A 26318-nucleotide genomic window follows, 5' to 3' on the forward strand; every position below is an offset into this window, starting at 1 on the left:
GGGGGTGGGGGGTGGGGGGAGTGGGGGTGGGGGAGAGACAGGCACAACCATACATTGCTCAGTGCCACACCAAGGAAGTTTGGCCTGGGGGGTGCCCAGAAGAGGGAGCAACTGATTCTGCCCCAGGGGTTAGGAAGGGCTTCTCCCACCAGTGTCTTGGTTTTGGATATTGAGGGAAGGGCATTCCAGGTAGAAGAGACTGCAGGTGCAAAGGGCTTGAGACAGGACGTGCTTTCTCAGAGCTCAGAGGCAGCACGTGTTTGGCAGTTTGGGGGCACTTGCCCACTTAGGGCTGCAGGAGCTGGGTCCTGAGACAGACCTCAAGCTTCTCAAGGCAGCCAGAGCTTCCCAAATCCGCATTTCGCAGGTGAAGAAACTGAGGCTCTGCTATTAGAAATAAGAATCCAGAGCGTTACGCTGCCTCTCAGCCAATAAGAACCAGAAGGGTAGACGCGGCGGGTTCGAGATGGGGTCCCAAGCAGGAAGGGGAAGAGTTGGTTGCCGGCGGAGGCCGCTGCGAACTCGGAACCGTCCACCAGGGACCCCGGGAGCGGCGGACGATCACGGCCGCGCCCCGCGCCGACAAGGCATGCCGGGAACAGCGGCCGCTCTCGGGACGGCGTGTGGCAGGGCAGGCGTCGGGGAAGTGCAGTCGGACGGGGCTGGGGATCGGGTGCCGGCACTCGGTGGGGAGTTTCCCACAACCTCGGGTACCAGGTGCTGCGCCCGCCAGCTGGGCCACGATGAGCTTTAAGCTCGTCGGGAAACGCGGACGGACCAAAGTGTGGCGCCAGCCGGATGTGCTGCGCCGTCGTCCCAGTGCACGCCGGGAAATGTAGTCCCTCCGGGCGGCCCAGGGCGGTGGCTGCGAGTCCCGCGGACCGGGTGACCGATCTGGCGTGGACACGGGATGGCTGGGACTGGCGGCTCGGGGGGCCCGATCGGGGCCGGGGCCCTGGCAGGCGGCGCGCGGTCCAAGGTAGCCCCGAGCGTGGACTTTGACCACAGCTGCTCGGACAGTGTCGAGTACCTGACGCTCAACTTCGGGCCCTTCGAGACAGTGCATCGCTGGCGGCGCCTCCCGCCCTGCGACGAGTTCGTGGGGGCTCGGTACGGCGTGGTTCAAGGATCTTGGGGGGTGGGGAGGATGCCTGAGAGGGTTTCATGGTGGGTTCCAGGGGCAACGCTGGGGCATGGTGTCCTGGAGCGGGATCTTGTAATGGAGGGAGGAGCGGTGGTGTCCAGGACGATGCCCAGGGCACTGGGGGGGATTTTGAGGGAGTCCCGAAGCGGGGTGGCCAGGGGCAAGGTACTAGAGTCATCTTGTGGGTCTCCAGCTGAGGTCCCAGCTGCTTTGCAGTGGGATGAGGAGGCCAGAGAGTCTAGGACAATGACAGGGTCTCCACATGCAGAGTTATTTGTGGGGAGAGGGGGTACTGGTGGAATTTAGGGGTTTCTGTTCATCTTGATAGCTGAGAGGTGTTACCCAACTTCTGGGGCAGCCCCGGTGTTTGGTCTCATTTCTACCCACCCCTTTTCTTTCCAGGCGCAGCAAGCACACAGTTGTGGCCTATAAAGATGCCATCTATGTATTTGGTGGAGACAATGGGTGAGTGAGTCTGAGCATCAGGGTGTTTGGACCAGGGAGGGACACACATGGTGGTTTGGACGAGGTTTCTGCAGCTCCACTACAATCTTTACAAATGTTAGCCAAGCATTCAACCTCGATTTCCCAGTCTGTAAGGTTCCCTGCACTCAAGGCCCTCAGCACAGCATCCAGTGGGTCGCATATGCTCAGGACACAGAAATTTCCCTCTTGTTCTGATTGAGTGAACAGAGCCTTGAAAGAAACACATCAGCCCTCGCTGCCACCCTGCCAGGCGCTTGGCCTTCCTGCTCACCCTCCTGCTCTTCCTCTGAATCACCTGTGAGTGAGGCCTTCCCCGACCACCTGGACCATCTGCACCTCTTTCCGGCTCCATTGGCCCCAGAGCATACAGGTGTTTGTTAGCTGAGTTCTCCAGAGCAGGGCCTGTATCCCAGCACCCAGACAAAAATTTTTTTTAATTTCTTTATTGATTTCAGAGAGGAAGGGAGAGGGAGAGATAGATAGAAACATCCATGATAGGAGAGAATCATTGATTGGCTGCTGCCCGCACACCCCCTACTGGGGATCACAACCCGGGCATGTGCCCTTGGCCAGAATCGAACCTGGGACCCTTCAGTCCGCAGGCCGACACTCTATCCACTGAGCCAAACCAGCTAGGGCGCACCCAGACAATTTAACAGATGTTTGTCCCATGAAGGAATGAAAGACATTTCATGAGAATCCCCCAAACTGGAAAATGCCTGATGTCTAGCACAGAGCCGTGGATGGGAACATCCCCAGAAGTGTTCTGTAGCAGGAACTGTGGAGCAACAAGCAGAAATATTTTTTGCTACAATGTGACACTAAGAAGCAGAATACAAATTTGTCTCAATACAGCTGTAACTTTGTAGAAGGACTGGGTACAAAGAAAAATGGCCTGTAGCCCTGGGGCGGGGGGGAGGGGTGGTTAGGGGGGTCAGGGAGAAGGGGCAAATGGGAGAGGGGAGGAGTTACTGTCACACTCTGCTTCCCAGCTCCTGGCTTCCTGGCTGCATGGCCTCAGACAGGTCCTTTTATTGCCCAGGCTGTTTCCTCTTCTGTAAATGGAAGTGGAGAGCTCAGCCATCTGGTGCAGACTGAGCTAGGCAGGGGGTGCTGGACTCCTGTGGGGTGGACACCCTTCTTCCCTCTTAGTGACGGGGCTGGGTGGTAACATGCAGGTTGTGTTCACAGGTGGTGTCATGGCCAGTGGGTTTGTTTTCTGTTTTGTTGTATTTTTTTTTGGTTGTTTATTATTTATTTTTAATTGAATTTATTGGGGTGACATTGGTTAATAAAGTTATACAGGTTTCAGGTGTACAATTCTAAAATACATCCTCTATATACTGTACATTCACCATCACTTTATTGTATCTTTAAAATGTAGTTGCTACACCGGCTTTGTGATAAAGAGGTGGCGGGAAGATCAGCGAGAAGGGAAGGGGCCTCCCCCCAGATGTGGGCAGGCATAGGCTGTGGGTGGCCGGGGTCATGCTTCCGTCCTGACTCCCAGTAGGCAGCCCCTGTGCCTGCACCAGCTCAGGAGCTTCCGTTGTGGTCACCTCTCTGGTCCCTCGGGCACCAGCCGGTGTCTGGCCCCGGCTAAGTCTCCTAGGACAACTCCCCCACCTCCTGGGCTGCGCAGTCCATCTTCTGGGTCTCGGCTGGGCAACGCCCTGCAGAGCAGGCCAGAACCAAGCCCGCCTCTCCCTGGCTGTGTTTCAGGAAGACGATGCTCAACGACCTGCTGCGGTTCGATGTGAAGGATTGCTCCTGGTGCAGGTGGGTCCCAGGTCCCTGCTCTTTCTCCTCCAACTTGGTAGCACTGTTTGGGGCCCGGAGTGCCAGTGGAGTCACATTCCTGGAAAGGTAGACAGAAGCTTCGAGGAGGAGATAAGAACCCCCCGCCCCCCATGCCATACCCAGTGTTCCCTCTGTCTCTTGGGTTTCTTTCCCAGTCCGTGACTGAGATTGATTATTCTGAATCCTCTTAATCAGGGGATCTGTTTGATCTCGTGTGGGTCCTCAAATTCTGCCTCAGGAGAGCCCTTCGGTCACCAAGCCTGCCTCCCAGGCCAGGGCTGGAGCCAACACGAAGAGCCATCGGTCGATGGGTTCTTCTAGAACAGTGGTCGGCAAACTCATTAGTCAACAGAGCCAAATATCAACAGTACAACGATTGAAATTTTTTTGAGAGTCAATTTTTTTAAACTTAAACTTCTTCTAATGCCACTTCTTCAAAATAGACTCTCCCAGGCTTTGGTATTTTGTGGAAGAGCCACACTCAAGGGGCCAAAGAGCCACATGTGGCTCGCGAGCTGCAGTTTGCCAACCACAGTTCTAGGACAACTCTGCTGCTGCAGGGGCTCCTCCTCCTTCTCCTCCGCACCCCAGACTCATGGGTCCCATCCTCTGCCCAGAGACCCCACACAGGCAGTGGGCATCACGCGGACCCTGGCCTGCCTCCTGCAGATGGCCCTCCCCAGCTGTGCAGCTATGGACAAGACACCTGCCCTCTCTGAGCACTGCATATTTGTGCCCTGCGGTCTAGCCCCTGACCTGGAGCAGCTCACAGCTGAGGGGGAGAAATAGATCCCGGGGTTAGAAGATACCGGGCTTCCTCTTGAGCTCTGCCATCTGCTTGTGCAGAAGCCCAGGTTCACCGAGCCCCTTGGGTGCCACGCTCTGCTCTGGAGCTCTGTGTGCAGCCCTCGGTCCCCGGCAGCCCTCTGGGCTGGGGTGTGACCCCTCCCCTCCTTGACAGAGGAGGATGTCAGGGCTCAGGACCCACAGCTGCTGAACCTGGCATGCCAGGGTGGCATCACCCCACGCTGCCCACCTTGTGCCCAGGAGACCTGGGTAGCACTAAGATTGCCACAGAAATTTCTATGTTGTTTCTTTCACACTTAATTCTAAAGTATGGCCAGTAGTTACAAATGCATTTTAAAAATCACTCTGAAGACTTTACATTCTTTTTTAAAAATATGTTTTTATTGAATTTTAGAGAGAGAGGAAGGGAGAGGGGATAGAGAGATACAAACATTGAAGAGAAAGGAACATCGATCAGCTGCCTCCTGCACAGCCCAAACTAAGGATAGAGTCCACAACCCGGGGTTGCGCCCCGACTGGGAATCGAACCAGCGACTTCTTGGTTCCACACCAGCTGGGCAAGACTTTCCATTCTCTGTTAAAAATGGCTTAAGTAGCCCTGGCTGGTATGTTCAGTGGTTAGAGCATTGGCCTGCACACCAAAGTGTCTTGGGTTGGATTCCCAGTCAAGACTATGTACCTGGGCCCTAACCGGTTTGGCTCAGTGGATAGAGCATTGGCCTGCGGACTGAGGGTCCTGGGTTCGATTCTGATCAAGGGCATGTACCTTGGCTGTGGGCACATCCCCAGTGGGGTGTGTGCAGGAGGCAGCTGATCGATGTTTCTCTCTCATTGATGTTTCGAACTCTCTATCCCTCTCCCTTCCTCTCTGTAAAAAAATCAATAAAAAAAAATATATATATATTTTTTAAAAAGAGTATGTACCTGGGTTGCAGGTCTGATCCCTGTCCCTGTCAGGGCACTTGTGGGAGGCAACCAATCAATGTGTCTCTGTCACATTGATGTTTCTTTCTTTCTCTCTCTCTCTCTCTCCCTCCCTCCCTCTCTCTCTCTCTCTCTCTTCCCCCCACACTCCTCCCTTCCACTCTCTCTAGAATAAATGGCAAAAATATCCTCACTCCTTGAGTGAGGATTAAAAAAAAATGCTTAAGTATAAAACTGAAAAGGAGCAGCCCCCAGAAAGCAGTATAAATGGGTTTTTAATTTGATAAGTAAAATTTGTGGGCACCCATGCTGCAGAATACAGAACATCTGTGAGACGGGGGGTAAAGATGATTCTAGAATGGCTCGAAGACCTACTCACAGTCTACTATTAAGCTGAAAAAGCATATTGCAAAATATCTACCAGATTATTCCATTTTAAAAAATCACTGAGGCACAATATGCAGGTGTAGGGGTGACTTCCAGATGTGGACAGTGGCTTCTAGCAAAGGGTTATATATAAACGTTAGTGCTGTGTGTGTTCTTTCCTTATTGGCAGTTTTCTAAACAGTTTCTGTAGTGACACAGTTGTTACCTTCAAAATATTGCCGACACCCACTGTCTCTTGTTCTCCTGCCAGGGCCTTCACCACGGGGACCCCACCAGCCCCCCGCTACCACCACTCAGCCGTGGTCTACGGGAGCAGCATGTTCGTCTTTGGTGAGCTGCCGCTCACCCCCTAGGCCAGGGGTCCCCTGCCCTCCCGTCAAGCCTCCGGCCCACGTGCTGTGCTTGGCTGGCCTCGCTCTGTCCACCCTGAGCCTCCGCCCCGTCTCCTGGGGGGGGAACCGTCTGCCTCCGTGACTGGGCTGGGAGGTGGCTTTCCCTCCCCGCCAGAGACAGGGAATGGCGTCCTGCTGATCTCTGTGCCCCCGGAGCCCAGCCCGGGGGCAGGCACCCAGCAGGTGCTCCCGAGGTGTGCGGAGAAAGTTCTGGAATGCATCTCCGATGGGGCCAGGTTCTGCCCTCTCCTCCTGGGGTGTGAGGACTCTGAGATGCTGCCTTTGGGGGTGATGATTGCTCTCTCTTCACTCAGGGGGTTACACTGGGGACATTTACTCCAATTCTAACTTGAAGAATAAAAACGACCTCTTCGAATACAAGTTCGCAACGGGCCAGTGGACGGAGTGGAAAATTGAAGGACGGTGAGAACCTGCTGAAGCCTTCGGGGTTGTTGTGCGGGCTCCGGCCCTGCAGCATTGCAGATGGGCCTGAGGCTCGGGTGGAAGGGACCCGGGTGTCCCGTGATGAGCGCTTCCGTGGTCCTGCCTGGCGAGCACCCCTTTGATATTTGGTCGCACCTGGGAGAGGTCTCTGCCCGGTGATGTCGGAATGCATCATCGGGGACCTGGTGCCCCGTGAGCTCAGCCCCTCCTGCTGTTGATTGTATCCTGACTGGAGTCCCGGTGCCAGCAGATGTGGGCACGGCAGTCGGGGCCTGGCAGGACTGGCAGGGCTGTGTGGCCACTGGACCGGCCTTGTGGGGCTGTGAGGCTCGGGTCTGCACCGAGTGGCCTCATTCCTCCCCAACCTCATGCTCCAGGTTGCCAGTCGCCAGGTCAGCCCACGGTGCCACGGTGTACAGTGACAAGTTATGGATCTTTGCTGGCTATGATGGCAATGCCAGGTAGGTGGTGGCCTGGCCCGTGGGCACAAAGCGGGCTTTCTTGGTCTTGGACGGCTCAGGCTGGGGGTTTCTCGTGAGGGTGGGTGTGTGGGCGGGGCGGGGGGGGGCAGGATGAGGGTGATGGCCACTGATTGGAGCCCCTTTCCTACCCCCACAATGGTTACAAGGACTGGCACCCCTGAGGCCCCTCCCAGGGCATCTGAGGGGCGTCAGGCCTGGCCCCTGTCTGTACAGCTGTCGTGCATGTCTCCAGAGCAAATAGCTGGGGGTCCTCAGAGCTGGGGGTGGGAGAGGTAGCCCCTTGCATTGCTGGGGTGGAGATACTCAGGCCCACAGCAAGGAATGACCCTCAGGGGCCAGTGAGCAGGTGGGTGGCAGCAGCAGGGCTCAGACTCGGCCCTTCCCCTACAGCGGACAACAGAGCGCTTGCCTGTGTCACAGGCATTTCCTCCTCATTTCAGCAAATTGGCTTTGCTGTGTGTTTCCGATTACAAAAGCAGCATGTGCTCATTCCCCAACACTTCAGCATAATAGACACTCTAAACAGTGCCTCTCTGAAGTCCTACCCCAGGGACCAGCCGAGGGCTGACCCTGTGCCCGGCCCTAGAGGTTGGGAATGAGGCCTTCCCTCGAGTGAGGCCTCTCTTCCTGCCTGGACTGGGCAGGGGTCTGGCACAACAGGGACTCCGTGTGGCCCTCACACTCCCTCAACTGAAGCTCCGGCTTCACGGCTGCCCCAGAGTCCCCTGGTCGGAGTCCCAAGTGATGGGTTGTTCTTCCCTGGAGCCATCCCCCTGGCCACGCCCTGGCCCACCCTGCCAGTCAGCCCCAGTGTTGGGCATTCTGACCCCTTTGTCCTCATGCAGGTTGAATGACATGTGGACCATTGGCCTTCAGGACCGAGAGCTCACGTGCTGGGAGGAGGTAAAGGGCTGGAGGGTTTTGGGGTGGCTTGTGGGGAGGCAGGGAGGCGAGGGATGCAGGGGAACAGGATGGGTTGTGGGGAGGCAGGGAGGTGAGGGATGCAGGGGAACAGGATGGGTTGTGGGGAGGCAGGGAGGCAAGGGATGCAGGGGAACAGGGTGGGTCCAGGAGGCAGGGAGGCGAGGGGCTCGGGGACTGGGGCGGGTTGGGGTGGAGGCTGCTTTGCTCCCTTTGCCAAAGCCCAGCCTTGACCTTTGCCCTGCCCTTCCCGCTGACCTGCCTGCCAATCCCAGTGGCAGTGGCCTAGTGACTAAACCAGTGGTCAGCAAATTGCGGCTCGCGAGCCACATGCGGCTCTTTGGCCCCTTGAGTTTTTAGCAAAGGCCAGCTTAGGAGGACCCTAATTAAGTTAATAACAATGTACCTACCTATATAGTTTAATTTTTAAAAATTTGGCTCTCAAAAGAAATTTCAATCGTTGTACGGTTGATATTTGGCTCTGTTGACTAATGAGTTTGCTGACCACTGGTCACTAAACCCACCCTCACCTGAATAGTGAGGACAGCTCGCCCCCTGCTGTCCTGCTGGCTGCTGTTTCCATATTGCTCTACTGTCTTTGCCTCGGGGGTATCTTTCTCCTTTAGTGAAGACTTTAGCCCCCATTTAGGAGGGGACGGTGGGGCTTTAGGTTGTTCTATAAAAAAATGATATGTGAACCCTCATTCACAGAAGAAACTCAGGAGTAAAAGCAGTCCCAGCTCAGCAGCGTGAGCCTAGACGTGCGTGCCGGGTCCCCTGAGGGCCCTGGCTGAGCTGCCTTCCGCCCCCACAGGTGGTGCAGAGCGGCGAGATCCCCCCATCCTGCTGCAACTTCCCGGTGGCCGTGTGCAGGGACAAGATGTTTGTGTTCTCAGGGCAGAGCGGAGCCAAGATAACCAACAACCTCTTCCAGTTTGAATTCAAGGACAAGATGTGAGTGCCCTGGTGGTGGGGCCCTCGGCACCCCACGCCTGCCTCTGGGAGCTCCAAGTAAAGCAGGGCCAGCTGCCCTCCTCCCGTAGCGGGGAGGTGTGGTGTCTTTAAACAGACTGAGCCCGAGGTCCCCTGCAGGCCCCTTGGGTGTGGCTGCAGCTCAGCAAGATAGGCCTGGGCGGCCTCCCTTTGTGAGCGAAGAACACCCCAGCCCCGTGAATGGCATGGTCAGGGCCACCAGTACCAAATGTGGCTGGCATAGCTCTCATATGAGGGAGGGTGCCTGGGCCCTGAGAGCTTCCAGCGTATGCTGTCCTTGACTGCTGGCCAGCCCTCGACCCCTGCGCTGGGGACTAAGGCGAGCGCCGGGCGTTGGCTCTAGGAGTTAGTGGAGGAGAAGAAAGGGAGTTTGGGCTGCAGGTCAGGGAGGCTCAGGAGGGGACTTGGAGCTGCCCTAGACGTCGGGGTATCAGCTGGGGAGGAGAAAGGCTGGGTGTCCTGGGCAGGGAAGACGCTGCTGATGCCTGTCCAACTCGCCTGTCCTGGGGTGGCCAGGCCTGGGGGAGAGCCACATGCACCCTGGCTCGCTGCTCCGCCCTGGCCTGGGCCCTCAGGCCTGGGTATCACACGTGGCTCAGAGCAGGCAGGCAGACCTGGAGAAGTGAGGGCATGGGCAGAGCCAGGTACAGCCAGACTGGGAGGGTGTGGGGCAGACATGCAGACTCTGGACAGGTGGCTGATCTGCAGGGGGGTCCTCAGGGAGGGGCCAGTATTGGGGGTCTGAGGGCTGCACAAGGGCCTGGGGGTACCTGTGGAGCAGGCTGAGGAAGGCGCATCTAGGGGGCTGCAGGACGAGGAGCCCAGGGTGACGGGGACGGGGTAGGAAGAAAACCATGGGAGACGCGGCCACCAGCAGCAGCCAGGTGGGTAGTGGGTGGCTCTGGTGGCCCGGTTGGGTTGAGCCTGTGTGGTGCCACCTTCCTCGCAGGCCAGCCCCCAGGCAGTTTCCTGCCTGCCTCATGCTTGCACCCTTTGTCCCTCCCCCTCCCCCGCTCCCCCCACAAAAGGTGTGCAGAGCTGATTCCAGAGCGAAATTCGACAAGGGGCACTGGGCAAATGCACTGCAGGCCCTCCCTCGGCCGGGGAAGGGCTCCCAGGGGTGCAGGGCACTTGGAAGACTGGCCTGTGATGGGGGGCCTCGGACCCCAGGTGGTCACAGGGGAGCAGGAGCCCCTGCCTGGCACTGGTTCCTTGTTGTGTGCTCCCAGGTGGACACGCATCCCCACTGAGCACCTGCTTCGGGGCTCCCCGCCGCCCCCTCAGCGGCGCTACGGGCACACGATGGTGGCCTTTGACCGCCACCTCTACGTGTTTGGGGGCGCAGCCGACAACACTCTGCCCAACGAGCTACACTGCTATGACGTGGACTTCCAGACCTGGGAGGTGGTGCAGCCCAGTTCGGACAGCGAGGTGAGCACTGCCAGGCGTTGCTGAGGGGACCCAGGGCCTGTGGCCTGGGCCGTGTTCCTGACCCACCTGCTCCCACCTCCTCACACCTCAGGGCGTTCCTGGGGTTCCAGACAGCCAGCAGGAGCAAGGCCAGGCTGCCCGTAGCCTGGACCCGCCCTGGCCTGACTCCGGGGCCTGGGCCCCTCTGCCTGCTCTCCACCTTGCAGCCTGTGGGCTCGGACGATTCCACTTCCCGCCACGTTTGCATTGTGCGGAGGATGTTCTCCTGGCTCCCAACTCAGCCCTCCTCCCGTGGCTCCCCCCACCCCCGTCCCTGTAGCCCTCTGGGTGAGGGTGGTGAGCAGTCTCTGGTGCTTGCCTGGCTTTTGCTGACTGGTTGCGCCCTGCGTGTCTCCCATCAGGTTGGTGGGGCCGAGGTACCAGAGCGAGCAGCTGCTTCCGAGGAGATGCCTGCCCTACCCTCCGAGGACCGGGGTGGCTTCAAGAAGTCCCGAGATGTGTTCGGCCTGGACTTTGGCACCACCAATGCCAAGCAGCCTTCCCCACCGGCCTCAGAGGTGAGGGCCAATGCCCTTGTTACTGCTCCCTCGCCCTCTGAAGCCGCACCTGTGATCAGCCCATCTCAAAGGTGGGGAGACTGAGGCTCAGAGTGAGTGAGTTGCGGGACAGAGCCCATGCCCCGCTGGCTGGGCCATGTCAGTGCAGCATGTGAGACCGAGCACCCGCTGTGTCCGCTCTGGGTCACAGGGGCCCCGTCCTGCCTGCTCACCTACACAGGCCCTGCCTCCGGCCCTGTGCCCGCAGCTGTGCCCCGGGCCCTGCTCCAGCCCCTCCCCCAAGGCCAGTGGTGCCATGTCCTTAGCCACCAGATGACCACTCCAGGCCTCAGCCAGCCCCCTGCTGGAGACCCAGCCCTGCCCTTCCCCACCTTGCTGACTGATCCCCCCTCTATCCAGCTGCCCAGCGGAAGGCTCTTCCACGCGGCTGCTGTGATCTCGGATGCCATGTACATCTTCGGGGGCACCGTGGACAACAACATCCGCAGTGGGGAGATGTACAGGTTCCAGGTGGGGCTCACGGGCTGGTGGAGCAGGCGGCTACCCTATGAGCTGACTCTGCAGGGAGGCCAGCCAGGCTGAACGGGCCCTGACGATGGAAACAGACCCAGTGGGTTGGGGTAGAGCTTGTCCAAGGGGGTCCAGAGCCAGGGCTGCACCTGGTGGGAGGGCAGCCTTTCTGAGGGGCCTGGCAGCTGGGGTGGAGGGGGGACCCTAGGCTGAGGCAGTCGGGAACCTCAGTGCAGGGTGCCGCTGGTGGGGCCGGCGGGGGCTCATAGCAGAGCCAGGAGAGGTCTGGGAGCACCTGGGTCAGTGGAGGGGGCCAGGCTGAGCTGAGCTTGGCATTGGGGCCTCGGAGGGGGCAAAGCCAGGAGAAGAGTGTCTTTACTTGTTAACACCGGGTCTCCTCCGCCAGTTCTCCTGTTACCCCAAGTGCACGCTCCATGAAGACTATGGGCGGCTCTGGGAGAGCCGCCAGTTCTGCGACGTGGAGTTTGTGCTGGGTGAGGTGGGTGCCCTTTCTGTGTACGGAGGAGTGGGGGCTTAGCACCCAGAGTCACGCTGGCTGCCCACTGGTGCCTGGGGTCCCTGGTGCCTGGGGTCGGCTGGCTGGGCCTGTGTCCCTTGGGGAGAGAATCCATGCCCTTCCACCTGTCGTTTTTGCTGCAGAAGGAGGAGTGTGTTCAGGGCCACGTGGCCATTGTCACAGCACGAAGCCGCTGGCTCCGCAGGAAGATCGTACAGGCGAAGGAGCGACTGGCCCAGGTGAGGTGCGGCCCCGCCTGGCCCCGCCTGGGCAGCAGCATTCCTGGGGTGCCCTTACGCTCCCCTTTCTCTTCCCACAGAAGCTGGAGGAGGAGGCAGCTCTGGCTCCCAGGGAGGCCCCCGCTGTGCCTGTGGGTGCGGCTCGGCCACCCTTGCTGCACGTGGCCATCCGAGAGGCCGAGGCCCGGCCCTTCGAGGTGCTCATGCAGTTCCTCTACACCGACAAGATCAAGTACCCGAGGAAAGGTCCGCCGGGGCTGGGGGAGCCGGAACGGGGGAGGGGTGGTGGTGCCAGTAACCCTACTTGCAGGCGGGCAGCCTGAGGCTCAGAGGCCGAGGTTACCCATGTGCGGTTCAGATACTGAGTCGCTGCCTAGTGGCCCCAACCCGCACTTGTCCATAGAGGGAGCCGGGGGCCCTGTCCTGCCCTCTCCCCTGCCCAAGGGCCCTAAGGCTCAGGGAGCTCTTGGCGCAGGCCACGTGGAGGACGTGCTGCTCATCATGGACGTGTACAAGTTGGCGCTGAGCTTCCAGCTGTGCCGCCTGGAGCAGCTGTGTCGGCAGTACATCGAGGCCTCCGTGGACCTGCAGAACGTGCTGGTCGTGTGCGAGAGCGCTGCCAAGCTGCAGCTGGGCCAGCTGAAGGTGCATCGCAGCCCACCCCGCCCACTGCTGCAAGCCCCTTGCCCGGTCCGGTGCCCCGTCGGGGCCGAGGCCTGACCCCGCCCGTCTGTCCGGCCCGTCTGTCCCAGGAGCACTGCCTGAACTTCGTGGTGAAGGAGTCCCACTTCAACCAGGTGATCATGATGAAGGAGTTCGAGCACCTCTCATCCCCGCTGATCGTGGAGATCGTCCGGCGGAAGCAGCAGCCGCCGTCTCGCGCCCCCTCAGACCAGCCCGTGGACATCGGTAGGAAGCCCAGTCCTTTCCCTGCCAGGGGCTGGCCAGGTAGCCTTCATCTTGGTCAAGACTGGGAGCCATGGAATCACCTGCCAGGCTCAGGCAGGGGTGGAGGGGTGGGTGCAGAGGACCCCAGTGTGTTCCCCTGGTACGGGGGCAGGGGCAAAGAGGGAGGCAGTTCAGGCTCAGTTAAAGGAACAAGGGCCAACTCACCGGGCTTTCCACAGTGGGCGTGTGCCTGCGGGTAGGGAACCTCCGGAGCCCATTTCTGCCGGTGACACGGGGCACCTCGCTGGTAAGGGTGCCTGCCCTGCATGACATCAGGTCTGAAAGCCTCTGAAGTGGGCGATGTGCTCAGCGTCACAGTGATTAGTCACCAAGCTTCTCTTCTGGGCGTGCCCATGTCTGGGGCCCCGTGAGGGGTGAGCCCAGCCTGCAGACCTCAGATGCTCCCACTGCCTTCCTGTGCCCCCTACCTGGGAAGGGAGGACACAAGCTCCTTCATCCCCATCTCTCTCTGGGGCCTGTGCTGACCCTGGTCACTGCCCCGGGCAACACACAGCAGGCACACAGGGTGTGCCAGGCCCAGAGGAGGGCTCAGTGAGCTGAGTTTGGGAGATTAGACTCTGGGGGTGGGCATGCCTGAGGGCTGTGTGTGGAGCCGAGGACAGGGCCTGATGGTGCCTCAGGGCCAGAATGGGGCCTCTTGGCTGGAGGAGGTTCATTCAGGGTGGCAAATGGGCAGATGTGCTGGAGGAAGTGCTCTGGGGCCCTGAGGCCCGAGTCAGGAGCAGGGTCTACTAAGGGGCAGGAGGTGCCTGCTCAGGGTCCCTCCATGCCCCTCCAGGCACATCTCTGATCCAGGACATGAAGGCATACCTGGAAGGGGCAGGCGCGGAGTTCTGTGACATCACGCTGCTGCTGGATGGGCACCCTCGGCCAGCCCACAAGGCTATTCTGGCTGCCCGCTCCAGGTGGGTGGGGGTGCAGCTGCCAGGCAGGGTGGGCCCAGGCAGGTGCTGGCTGCATCCGCTAAGCGCCAGGCCTCTGCCACCCCCTGTCTGCAGCTACTTTGAGGCCATGTTCCGGTCCTTCATGCCTGAGGACGGGCAGGTGAACATCTCCATCGGGGAGATGGTGCCCAGCAGGCAGGCCTTCGAGTCCATGCTACGCTACATCTACTACGGTGAGGTCAACATGCCTCCTGAGGACTCGCTGCATCCTCACCCCCGAGGGTGCTCCCAGGGCATCACTGGGGCTCCCAGCATCCACCTTGGGCGGCCTGGCTGGCCGGTCTTGGCTGGGTGATTTCTGAGGACTTTTGGTGCCTGGTGCTCTCCTAGGGCTCTCTGAAGTAGTTGGTCATGTGGCACTGAGGGCTTTGTAACCAGGAAGGACAGTGGGTTCTTGATCTCATGACTGTTTGGAGTAAGGGGTTGGTCATTGCTATGTGACAGGCGAGCAGATGGACATAGATTCCTGGTCACGGCACTTCAATGGGGGTCTGAACATGGGGTGCGAGAATGCCCTTTAGGGCTCTGGGAGACTGGCCAGTTCTGCAGTGTTTTCCTGGGGAGAGGATGCTGTGGTGTTTTTGGAATCTGGATGGGGCTTTTGACCCCTAAGTGGTCAGAGTCTGTAGAGATCAAGCCAGTGATCTGCCTGGATTGGAGCCCATGCCAGACTCCCCTGGTGGGGCAGGTCCCCTGGCTCTGAGCATGTGCAGTCTCAGGTTTTCTCTGCCCCTGGCAGGCCAGGGCTCCAGATGCACTGTCCCCTGGGAGGAGGGTGGTGAGCGGGAGGATGGCTCCTTTGGCGACAGCTCCTTAACCAGCTCCCCCAGCTACCTGTTCGCGGCCCCCTACTACTACGGCTTTTACAACAACCGGCTGCAGGCATACTGCAAGCAGAACCTGGAGATGAATGTGACGGTGCAGAACGTGCTGCAGGTAGTACACCTGGTGCCTGCTGGCCTCCCTGCACCTGGACAGGTGGGTGAGAGGTGGGGCAACACCTCAACGAAACTGCCATTCCAGATCCTGGAGGCGGCGGACAAGACGCAGGCGCTGGACATGAAACGGCACTGCCTGCACATCATCGTGCACCAGTTCACTAAGGTCAGGCCCTCCTGGCTCAGCACTCACTGCTCACCCCTCAGCTTCAGGACCCACTCCATGGCAGCAGCCGTGGCCAGGCGGGGGGAGGGTGCCCGGAATCTTGCCATCTTCTGCAGCAGTAGGCCCTGGGGATAACCAAGCAGAGCCACTCACCCTCTGGCCACTCCTCACCCCATCTTTGGAGCCCACTCAGCCCTCACATGAATCCAGTTCCATCCTGTTCTGGCCTTTTGGTCAACTCCCACAGGTCTCCAAGTTGCCTACGCTGCGCTCACTGAGCCAACAGCTACTGCTCGACATCATAGACTCCCTGGCCTCCCACATCTCCGACAAGCAGTGTGCAGAGCTGGGCGCCGACATATGAGGGCCCAGGCAGTGCCAGCCACAGATGGAGAATGACCATGCCTGCCCTGCCCCCTGCAAAAACTGTTGGCAATCCTCAGGCCTGTGACTGGTCAGACCTGCTGGCCAAAAGACAGGGTGCCCAGAGCCGCAGAAGAGAGCTGAGGGGACATGGGGGGCTCCAAATGCCCCATTTCACAGATGACGACACAGGTCTCACAGGAAGTGGATGGTGAAACAGGCCCCCAGGTGGCATCCTCTCCTGGGATGGAGGCGTGGGTGGGAAGCCGGGGCTCAGTGATGATAGGAAGAGGCAGGATTCCTGGCCCGGGTCCAGCAGTGGGGAGAGCCCATCAGGGAGCAGATTTTGGGGTCCCCATCTGACAGGGACCCAGCATGGTTGTGCATCTGGCTACAGTCATGTTACGAAGGTCTCTCCAATGTGGGGGTCACACAGGCCCCCCTCACCCTCACCAAGGTTGGTATAAGGGGTCCCTGGAGCTTATGCGTGGGCACCTGTGATGGGCAGATGGAATCTGATTCAAGATGAATTTTGGTGCCCTTCAAAATGAATTTTGGAGTGTGAAGGGCCCTGGGGCCAGTTCCTAGCCCACAGGGCCAACCACTCTGGACTGGGTCTGGATTCCCGAGGGACTTCAGGATCCCACATTATCTGTGTGCCCATCCCCCTGGGCTGTGCCGAGCAGTCAGTAAAGATGTCCCCAGTCCCTGTATATCCCTAAGTGTTCTGCCATAGGCATGCCTCCATTGAAGCCACAGCAGTGCTACCTACTGCACACACCTTGCTGGTATGGTCCCCCCCGGTGGGCTCTGGCCTTAGCCTTTGGCCCTCCCACAGCTGTGGATGGGCCATGTGGCCCAATTGCTTGGGACTGGTCAGTCTTGCTTGGTTCTCCATCAGCAACTTCTCTCCCCGACCTGAGGCAACCTAGACACATGGAGGAAGGGGCTGTGGCAGGAATCCAGGCTGGCTTCTCCCTCCTGAGCCTAAGCCTGAGGCTCCTGCATGGGCTGGAAATGCATCCCCCCCCCCCCCCCCCCCCCCCCCCCGCAGAAGGCCCTGTGATTCCACCCCAATGCGGAAGGCACCGTTCAGCCTTCTTTCTGGGAACAAGGGACCCTTCTGCCTCAGCTTCTAGGAAGCCACTTTGGGGGGGAATGATCTTTCTTCCCTGCCTTAGGGCTCACTTCCTTCCTCGGGCTGTGCCTCGTGCAAACGCAGCACCTGCCACTCAGCCCTTGCTGAAGAGCCTGGATGCAGGCGGATGGGGAGCCGCTGTGGCAGGTGAGCACCCTTAGGCGAGGGAGCCCATGCATAAAGCAAAATGAGCTTGGGCACCTTGGGGGACAATCTGCAGATCCTGCTTTACAGTGGACGACTTGGGACCCTTGTAACTGGTCACGTGACTGTCTTTTCTAGACATGCTGTAAATAAACGGAGCCACATGAAAAGCACATTTCAGAGCACTGTGTGGCAATTCACAGGACTAGAAAGAATTCGGCTGTGCTCGGGGCTGTTGTGGCCAAGGCCCAGCGGGGAGGTCTCAGCTGTGTGGTTCAAGTCGCCCCATGCACTAAGCTGTTTGCTATGATTACAGATGCAGGGAAGCCTAGATTTCAGTCAAGTTGAATTAAAATGGGGACACAGATTGAAGCCAGGACTGCTGCTGTGTGCTTCCCCCACGTCTCCAGACCTCCAGGGACCAGAAATGTCGAGCCTTACTACTTGCCAAGCATAGCAGCCCCAGGAGGTCGGAAATTATCATTTTTGTCCTGGTTTTCAGATGAGATAGGCCCATCTGAGTGGGGGCTGGCCTTCAGGCCAGGACTCAGGCTGGAAGCCTGTTGGGTCCCTGGAAAGGAACTTTCTGGCTTGGGTTTTAGGAGTATTTTCCAAGAAACCAGCTTGCATTGGCACCCGTTTCAGGTGCCAAAGGAAGGGTGCCTAGTGCTGCCCCAACCTCTACTTACACCATCCCGACCCTCAGAGAACCCGTGGGGCACGGAGCTGCATGGGGAGTAGGCAAGAGCTGTACTCGGCTATCTGCAGCCAGAGCTTGGACTCCAGGGTCTGAGCCTTCTGGGGGCTGCAGCCATTGACTGGGGGAACAAGCCCGGTACTGAGGGAAGGGCCCCAGCCCTCAGCTGAACCAGATAGAGGGCCTCCTAGAACCCACTTTATTGTGGCATCTGGTAGGTCTGGTGGATGCAGCTCAAAGCAGGTCCCCTTCCAGGTGGATTCTGAGGAAGAGGCTGGAGCCTTGACAGGCAGCCCCTCGTCAGCCGTGGGTCCAGTGGCCCCTCACTCAGGTCATGCTGCTGCTCAGCTGCATGGCAAAGTCCTGCACATGTTCCTTCAGAGTCTGGCGGGCATCTGCCTGTGCCCGCTTCTCCCGCGCCCTCTCCTGCTGTAGTTTGGTTAGCCGCAGCCGCAGTCGCTGCTCCCGTCGCTTGCAGGCCTGCAGCTGGCGCTGGGCTTTGTCCAGGGCATCGAGCGCAGCCTCAGCCCTCCGCTTCCAGAGCAGGGCACTGCCCACCTGGTAGCTGTGCTCATTCTGGATGTAGGCTCCAGCGGGTGGTGGGAGGCGCAGCATGTAGGCTGAGGGTGAGACAGGCCGCGGCTCGAGAGGGGACGGCTGCCGCTCTGGCTCCCGCTCCGGGGAGGGCTGGGCGCTGCAGCCTGCTTCATCTGCTTGGGCACCCAGAGGCCCCAGGAGGTCTGAGAAGGGACTGCTGAGGCCAGGCTCCAGCCTCCCAGTAGGGGAGGCAGGCAAAGCAGCAGGTGCCGAGGCCTCTTCCACAGGAAAGCAGGTGACCTCGGCAGGTGGAGGTGGAGAAAAAGGAGTTGTGGGTCCTCGGCCCTCAGAGCAGCTGTGGGGAGAGAGACTGACAGGTCAGGCTAAGGGCTTGCCAGACCCCACTTCACCAGCCCCCCTGAACAGGAGCATCAGCCCGCTCCACAGGCTCAGGACCCTGTCCATCACTGCTGCTGGGAGGCACTCTAAAGCCCAGTCCCTCAAAATTGGGGTGAGTGGAGCAACCCTCACCCATAGCACATACCGCTTCCTGCATCGCCGGAGCCGGCTGACATCGGGGGGACCAGGTGGGTAATTGTGCCCCTTGGTCTTGGTTGTCCGGCGCAACTTGGAGAAAGACTCAAATATCGTGGGAACTGCCCCCTCCTTCAGCCTGTGATACCCACTGTTGGGGAAAGCAACCTGGATGAGATAAAGAATGAGACCTGCCACCCCCAGCTGACCTGCAGGGGATTAGTGTGAGCATGCCCTCCAGCACCCTGGAGCAGGCTCTCCCGTGCTAGCAAACAATTAGTTTGGAGAATGCCAAGTTAGGCAGAGTTACACCAATCGCTTCCCTGCAGGAATCCTCAAAGTTAAGGTGTGTGGAAAGGCTCCACCAGAACTGGGTTGACCAGCCAAAATGAATTATTTCATTTGTGGACTTGGTGGGAGGACTGGGGTTCTAAGGAACACCTGCTGGAAAAGCTCATGCTTTCCTCTTGTGTCACTGGCACAGCCATCCCGTGGGGGTGGGTCTTACTGTCCTCATCTGCTGCAAGAGGAAACTGAGGTACAGAGCTGGGAAGAGACAGACATCCCTGAAACTAGGTCTGCCTGTCTTCGTGCCAGGTGATTCAGGAATCTCCCCATCGGGCCCTACAGATACCCCAATGCTGGCTGGCAAGGAGGCTCACCTGATTCCCACCAGCTCAAAGCAGTTCTCCTCGAAGTGTTTGGAGCAGAAGTAGATGTACTCGGATGCTGGGTCCCATAGGCCCTGGCCGCTGGGGTCCAGCCTCTGGCAATTGGCCAGCCACAAGCCTCGCCTTGGGTTGTCCTTTTTGGGAAGTCTGTGGAGCCACAAACCTGTGAGCCCCAGGCTTCCTGAAGCCCTGGGTCTATGCTGCCTATGTTCCCAGGATGGGAAGAGCTGGCCCTGCACATGCTGCCAGGAGACCGCCCTTCAACCCTCACAGGGAAGCACCGTCCACCACAGCACAGATGCGGAATCTGGGCCTCAAAAAGAGGCACAATTTGCTCAGCGTCATCTAGTAGGTAAGAGTCGCAGAGCAGAGAATTCAAGGGTGTTGGAGGTCGTCCTTCCTTTCCCATCCGGACTCAATTCCTCCTAGATCGCCCGCTTCACCCCCTCCCACCCACCCACAAGTTCAAGCTTCGCCCCAAACAGAGAACGCGTTTGTGCAATTGTGGCTTCACGCCAGCAAAAAGCGCACATGCGCACGTCAACCTGCGTGAGCCAGCACGCACGCGCGCTGACCTGTGGAAGGAGATGCCGCGATTGCGCGTCTCGCGCGTATCCCGAGTGCAGCAGCCGGCGGCGGAGCAGTGACGCGGCATCTGGGGAAGAGGCGGGAGCTTGGTCGCGGGCGGCAGTCCGGCCCGTAGGGGCCTCGAGCCCCCAGCCGCCGCTCCGGTTCAGGCGGCCCTGGCTTGCCGAGTCTCCCACTGCCCGATTTCGCCCGAGCCCCTTCCCAGCCCTTTCTCCGGGGTCCCGTCAGCGGCACTCACGGTCTCGCCATTGCTGAGCCGCCGGAGTCTCGCGAGATGTGGCGAGTGGCGGAAGTTGGTATCATAGAGACTGGGAAGTACGGGACGCTGGTCCGAGGGGCGGGTCTGGTCCCGGAAGCGATGGGAGCCTGGGGTCGCAACTGTGAACGCTTTGTTCTAGGCTCTCCGTACGCCTTCGTCATTGCAAAGTAGGCCTCTCGCCTTGCCCTTTTGTGGCTATTGGCTGCCGACCGGTAGTGCCCTGGGGCCGGACCATGCGTTCTCGGAGGTCCCGATTGCAAGAGAAGAAACTTCAACGGCAAGAAAAGGGGCCTGGACTCGAGTTCAAACCCGACAAAAACCAGGGCTCACGACTTCTGGAGCGGTGCCTCTAATTGGAAGGGTGGGCAGTGGCCAGTGATTACGTTTTGGGAAATGTGATGGGCAGAGGCTCTGCGCTAGCGACTTCCGTCAGGTACCTGAAAGGGGAAAGCTCAGGGCCTTCCTAGAAAGGGAGGTCCGAAATTGGTTTGTGCTGGGTGGGGCTGCCTCTCTGGCCCCTCCCACAAGACGGTAAAAACCGCCACTCTGCAGCTTAGAAAAAACCCGGTTACTGTTCCATTTTCCCAAGAACATGAAGTATGGAACGAAGGACTTAAGAATATTTAAATTTAAAATAACTGAAGCACGTTTTCTTAATTTCCTCAGCTGTGCTTTTTGAAGTCCTTTCAGGGAGTAACGTGGTAATTAAACTTAGTACATAGTTTTTCAGTTTGAAAGGAAATGCGTTTCCCCTACAAATCCACTTGGAAAAAGGCAGGTATCTGGGTGGGGAATTTTGTCAAAGTGCAGCACAAGGGACAGATGATGCTTCAATACAGAAACTTTAATAGGTAAACATATCTTGTAATGTTACAGTGTGTGTGGGGGGGAATACAAAGGGATGGGTGCCAGCACAACTCTCCCATTCAGTATTCTTCCCCTTCTTCAGCCTCAGCTTCCACGGAATCCACGCCCACCTCTTCATAATCTTTCTCCAGAGCTGCCAGGTCCTCCCGGGCCTCGGAGAACTCCCCTTCCTCCATGCCCTCCCCCACATACCAGTGCACGAAGGCTCGCTTTGCATACATGAGATCAAACTTATGATCCAGGCGGGCCCAGGCCTCGGCGATGGCCGTGGTGTTGCTCAGCATGCACACAGCCCGCTGCACCTTGGCCAGGTCTCCCCCAGGGACGACGGTGGGGGGCTGGTAGTTGATGCCCACCTGCCAGAGAAGGGAAAAATAAGAGTGAAGTTTGTATTGTGGCCTCAGAAACGGTAGCTTGTTTTTCAAAACTGGAGCTGTGGGTCCAGTTTAAATGAAGCCCTATAGAAACTGGTACATTAGTTTTTGGCAATATTTGTCAACATTTAATATCCTTTAACTGTTTACTTCTTTTTAAGTTTCTTTTGATTGATTGGCTTTGGAGAGAGGCAGGGCTCGAGAGAGAAACATCAATTTATTGTTCTACTTATCTATGTATTTCATTGGTTGATTCTGTATGTGCCCGGACTGGGGATTGAACCTGCAACCTTGGCATATAGGGATGCTGCTCTAACCTACTTAGCTATCTGGCCAGGGCTGACTATATACTTTCAGTTTGGATTTATTCACACAAGAACACAAAGCTACATGTATAAAGATTTCTCTGTATTTAATTTCAAGTAGTTTGTAATGGCAAAACTGGAAGCAAATGTCCATCATTTGTTACACACCCATACAGTAAAACACTTTATGATTATGAAAAAGAAGGATAAATCTGTCCTGGCATATCAATATATCCAAGGTATATTGTATATTTGGTAAAAAGAAAAGCAAGCTGAATTCTATGTATTTAGGCTTAGAAATGCCCATAGAGTAATAAATAGACTAGAGGTTTGGACACCTTAGGGAACATCATGCTGGAGGAAGACAAATGCCTGGGAATGTGCTGAGGCCGTCACCTATCTGTCCTGGTGAATAGATGGTAGTTAGCAGCAGCCAGGCACACCATTCTCCAGAGAGTTGGGAAGGGCAGGGTAAAGGGCACAGGGGGTTCTGACCCTGATCAAGGGGCCCCATGGCTCTAAGGCTAGGCCAACCGGCCCCTCCTAGTGGGAGTGCTGCCAGCTTCCCACTCTCTGGCCACCTGTGTGCAGCAAGTTGCGTCTGTCACCTACGTGAAGAGAATGTGCATTCTTTGCCCATGTTGCTAGGCTCTTCCTGTGAACCTCACCCCTATAGCAAGAGGCATAAGACACACTGAATATGCACAGAACATCGCTGTAAGGACAAACAAAGCCCTGGGGAAGGAGGAGCAGACTTGAGTCTTTCAGCATTCTTGTTTTAATATTTTGCCACTTATGTGCATTTCCATAATAAAAAAAACCTAAACATATTTAAACATGGATGATTCCTTGAAAACACCTTATCCCTAAGCAAATGGTTGTTCAAGAACATGGTGAAATCACACTCAAGACTGACGAAAAAGAACTTTTAAAGGAATGGGAATTCACATGATCCATCTGAGGTTGGACTGTCTTCCCTGGGTACAGCAGAAGCTTTGACTTCCTGCACCTCCTCCCAGACCAGCCTCTCTACTGATTCACAGGAGCCAGAGACTCAGCTAAGAGATGAACCTGGGCACAGGGCACAGCAACTCCCACAATGCCTCCCAGCTGAGGCTGGCTTAGATGTCCTTACTTTCCAAAGGTCACAGTGACTGAAACAAACTCCCCCACTCAAGAACTTGGAATGGAAGATTTCAACTCCTACCTAAAACCTCTATGGTCTGCAAACCTATGTAAGATTTAATGATTTTTTTTTTGCATGAATCACTTAAAATAATTTTACTTCCTCAAAGATGATCTGTGTCACAGTTACTTAAGTGGGGCTGACAAGAAGGCTAGATTACCTTCAATAATGTGGGTAGTCAGAGGCAAGTTACAACTATTCCAAATGAGAACAAGATGAGATATTTCTGCTACTTGTGATTTTCAGCTGGCATGACCCTGGACCTTGCAATTCCCAAAATGAGGGTTTACAACTGTGGGGGTCTACAGATTTATCTAATGCAGAAAACCAATTCTGAACAAGGACTTAAAGAAAATACCTACATTTCTATTATAAAATTTTACTATTTCAAGTTTTTTAAAATAATTTCAAGGTCAACCTACATTTCCTATACTAAATCCACCACCCTAATGGGAACAATCCTTCAGAATTTTTCCTCTTCTGTTAAAAGGTACACTAATGGATGACCAAGAGCCTAGCTGCCATGGAACGGGGTGTTCTCCACAAGGGCAGCGTCCTATCGCAGGGTCTGCAGCATGCTAAAAGGTAAAACCATTCGTTATCACCCAGTCCTACCTTAAATCCCGTTGGGCACCAATCCACAAACTGGATGGTGCGCTTGGTCTTGATGGTGGCGATGGCCGCGTTGACATCTTTCGGGACCACGTCCCCCCGGTACAACATGCAGCAGGCCATGTACTTGCCATGACGAGGGTCACACTTGACCATCTGGTTGGCAGGCTCAAAGCAGGCATTGGTGATCTCAGCCACAGACAGCTGCTCATGGTAGGCCTTCTCAGCCGAGATGACTGGGGCGTAGGTGGCCAGGGGGAAGTGGATGCGGGGGTACGGGACCAGGTTGGTCTGGAATTCCGTCAAGTCCACGTTCAGGGCCCCGTCAAAGCGCAGGGAGGCCGTGATGGAGGACACGATCTGCCCAATCAGACGATTGAGGTTGGTGTACGTGGGCCGCTCAATGTCCAGGTTGCGCCGACATATGTCGTAGATGGCTTCGTTGTCCACCATGAAGGCACAGTCGGAATGTTCCAGGGTCGTGTGGGTGGTCAGGATGGAGTTGTAGGGCTCCACCACGGCCGTGGACACCTGGGGGGCTGGGTAAATGGCAAATTCTAGCTTGGACTTCTTGCCGTAGTCAACCGAGAGCCGTTCCATGAGCAGAGATGCAAACCCAGAGCCGGTGCCGCCCCCGAAGCTGTGGAAGATGAGGAAGCCCTGCAGCCCCGTGCACAGATCCGCCTGAGAGGAAGCAGAGACCGTGAGCAATGCCTTCTGAAGCCACACCGCCAACCTCCAACAAGCCTAGGTCCCTTCTCTTTGACTCCACAAGTTTAAATGGATCCCAGTCACCCCCGGTAACATGCATTCCACTGGGAGGGAAGGCAAAGCAGACACCGGAGATGTACGGATGGACGCACTGCAGCCACACCGGAAAGGAGGACCATGGGTTCATGATTCTGCCTTGGGTTTTTCCCAAATGACCCTGGAAGGCTTCCCAGCACCCTTCTTACCAACTTGCGGATCCGGTCCAGGACCAGGTCAACAATCTCCTTGCCGATGGTGTAATGGCCTCGGGCATAATTATTGGCTGCATCTTCCTTCCCGGTGATCAGTTGCTCAGGGTGGAAGAGCTGCCTGTAGGTCCCTGTGCGCACTTCATCTACAAAGAGGACACATGTGCCTTTAAGGACGATTGTTCACTCACCAGCACGGACAGACTGGGGGAATGTTCAATTCTACCACGCACGTGCTGTTCCTTGTAGGTGAACAGCATCATTTTATCACAGGGAGGCTCTATGTAACACACAGAGCACATCTGCAATCTGTGGCTCTAGGGAGGTAAACTCACCTCATGGCACAAATACCAGCCTGACTGGTTCCCCAAGAAGAGAACCCCTGTACACAGGCAATTCTACATATTTATTTCACACCAAAAGGTACAATTTTAAAAATGGTTCATACCTGACAGTCACTAGGTCAGTGTGATTTTTGCCAGGCAGTCCTATCAGGGCACCTGTGTGGCCTGGTCTCAGACTTTAGGGTGACATTCTGTCATCTCTGGGTGACCACTGACAGGTGCTCTCTTTGCAGCTCTCCTCAGACAACTAATCTGGAGGGACCCAATGAATGTTCCCCAATTTCTATGTCTGAGCTGCAGTGAAGACTCATGCACCAGCTGAGAGAGTGCACAGCATTAAGGTGACGCCTACCTGGGGCTGAGGAAGTGATGAATGAATCTGTCATAAGCCCAGCTGACTCCTGGCAAAGCAGCCTTTTGCTGTATGTTAGGTTTTCCTAAATCAGGAGCCCAAGCCCCACATTTCAAGCACTAATCTTTCAGTTTCTCACCTGACATGGTCACGGCTTACCTGTGTGTCCATCCGTCCTTTCTGCAGAGGAATTCCAAGGAGAACCCTGGGGGATTAACTAGGCTCTCCCAGCCGCCCTGCTTGCCCGAGTACCTACCAACCACGGTGGGCTCCAGGTCCACAAACACTGCTCTGGGCACATGCTTGCCAGCCCCAGTCTCGCTGAAGAACGTGTTGAACGAGTCATCCCCACCACCAATGGTTTTGTCACTTGGCATTTGCCCGTCAGGCTGAATGCCATGTTCAAGGCAGTATAATTCCCAGCAGGCATTGCCGATCTGGACACCGGCCTGTCCCACGTGGATAGAAATGCACTCGCGCTGGGAAACAGAACATCAATGTAAGACTCATTCGTTTTCCAGGCAATTGTCACTATATGGTATGCAAATATGATATATATGATGTGTGCATTTCAGTGTCTAAGGCTTTCTCAAATGTTATTTTCTACGAGGTTTGTGTGATCCAGTTATCCCTGTGAAAACGGAGGTGCTAAACCACTTAGCTAAGTGCTACAGTTAGCCTCAGAACCTAATTGTCAAAATTAATTTTATTAAATCTCTACCCTGTGTACTGTGACAAAATGGAAAGTACATATAAAGTACTTGTGCAGACATAGAAATACAGCTGTACTGAGAAAAAGCACTTGTGTATTTGAGTTGCCAACTGTGAACTAGCTGCTTTTTTCACGGCAAGCTGTTTGTATTTGAAAGAAATGACAAACTGGCTGTTCAGACTCGGATATTTGTTATTTATGTTACCATCTTGCTGTAAAGTAATAAATATTTTTACAGTTCTTCGTTTTAATTTCTAGTGGGACAAGTGTAGGGAGGTTCTGAGACCAGAATGTTTGAGAATCGCCCTCGTCTTCAGGAACTCAACACCGTGATTTGTCCTCTCGGAGACGGAGGAGTCAAGGCCATCCCACAGGCCAGCTGCCGCCCTGGCTCTTTAAGGCGCCATTTCCGGGGAGCTGTCTGCCCTTGCCGAACCCCCCTCCCAAGCTGGAGGTCACCGCCGCCCTCTGGGCGCACAAACTCAGAATGTGCCCGTCCAGGGGGCCTCCAGGCCTCGTGGTGCCTCTGGGCTGGCTCTTCGCTCGCCCCCCCGGCCCCCTCTCCCCGCCTAGGCCCGCTCCCGCCGCACCCCAGGCTCTCTCTGTGGGCTGCGGCCCCACGTGG

The 26318-nt window shown here is 56.8% G+C and overlaps 3 protein-coding genes and 1 long non-coding RNA gene across 5 annotated transcripts; 2 read left to right on the forward strand and 2 right to left on the reverse strand.

Moving 5' to 3' along the window:
- Positions 1–666: 666 nt before the first annotated feature.
- LZTR1 (leucine zipper like post translational regulator 1) lies at positions 667–16465 on the forward strand. Its single transcript, XM_079762885.1, has 21 exons — positions 667–1110; positions 1547–1609; positions 3353–3409; positions 5799–5878; positions 6255–6363; positions 6762–6845; positions 7712–7769; positions 8602–8741; positions 10010–10211; positions 10613–10768; positions 11168–11278; positions 11685–11777; positions 11939–12034; positions 12115–12280; positions 12510–12679; positions 12787–12943; positions 13782–13908; positions 14002–14151; positions 14778–14883; positions 14971–15051; positions 15299–16465. The coding sequence occupies exons 1-21, from the start codon at positions 911–913 to the stop codon at positions 15413–15415; spliced, it is 2523 nt and encodes an 840-aa protein (XP_079619011.1). The 5' UTR covers positions 667–910; the 3' UTR covers positions 15416–16465.
- Positions 16466–17581: 1116 nt separating this feature from the next.
- On the reverse strand, positions 17582–19997 carry THAP7 (THAP domain containing 7). Its single transcript, XM_079762887.1, has 5 exons — positions 19962–19997; positions 19711–19790; positions 19127–19282; positions 18475–18615; positions 17582–18285 (listed from the first exon to the last, which is right to left on the reverse strand). The coding sequence occupies exons 2-5, from the start codon at positions 19788–19790 to the stop codon at positions 17721–17723; spliced, it is 942 nt and encodes a 313-aa protein (XP_079619013.1). The 5' UTR covers positions 19962–19997; the 3' UTR covers positions 17582–17720.
- A 295-nt stretch (positions 19998–20292) lies between these two features.
- LOC307094220 lies at positions 20293–25360 on the forward strand. Of its 2 annotated transcripts, none has more exons than XR_013813049.1 (3): positions 20293–20415; positions 23205–23299; positions 23907–25360. It is a non-coding gene; the product is annotated as an uncharacterized lncRNA (long non-coding RNA). The 2 variants fall into 2 exon arrangements; XR_013813050.1 differs by lacking the exon at positions 20293–20415 and adding an exon at positions 21053–22763.
- Positions 20704–25872, reverse strand: LOC307094218 (tubulin alpha-3 chain). Its single transcript, XM_079762886.1, has 4 exons — positions 25238–25872; positions 24283–24431; positions 23330–24010; positions 20704–21205 (listed from the first exon to the last, which is right to left on the reverse strand). The coding sequence occupies exons 1-4, from the start codon at positions 25356–25358 to the stop codon at positions 20909–20911; spliced, it is 1248 nt and encodes a 415-aa protein (XP_079619012.1). The 5' UTR covers positions 25359–25872; the 3' UTR covers positions 20704–20908.
- Positions 25873–26318: the final 446 nt, after the last annotated feature.

The sequence above is a fragment of the Cnephaeus nilssonii genome (assembly GCF_951640355.1).
Source record: "Cnephaeus nilssonii genome assembly, chromosome: 22".
Lineage (NCBI taxonomy): Eukaryota > Metazoa > Chordata > Mammalia > Chiroptera > Vespertilionidae > Cnephaeus > Cnephaeus nilssonii.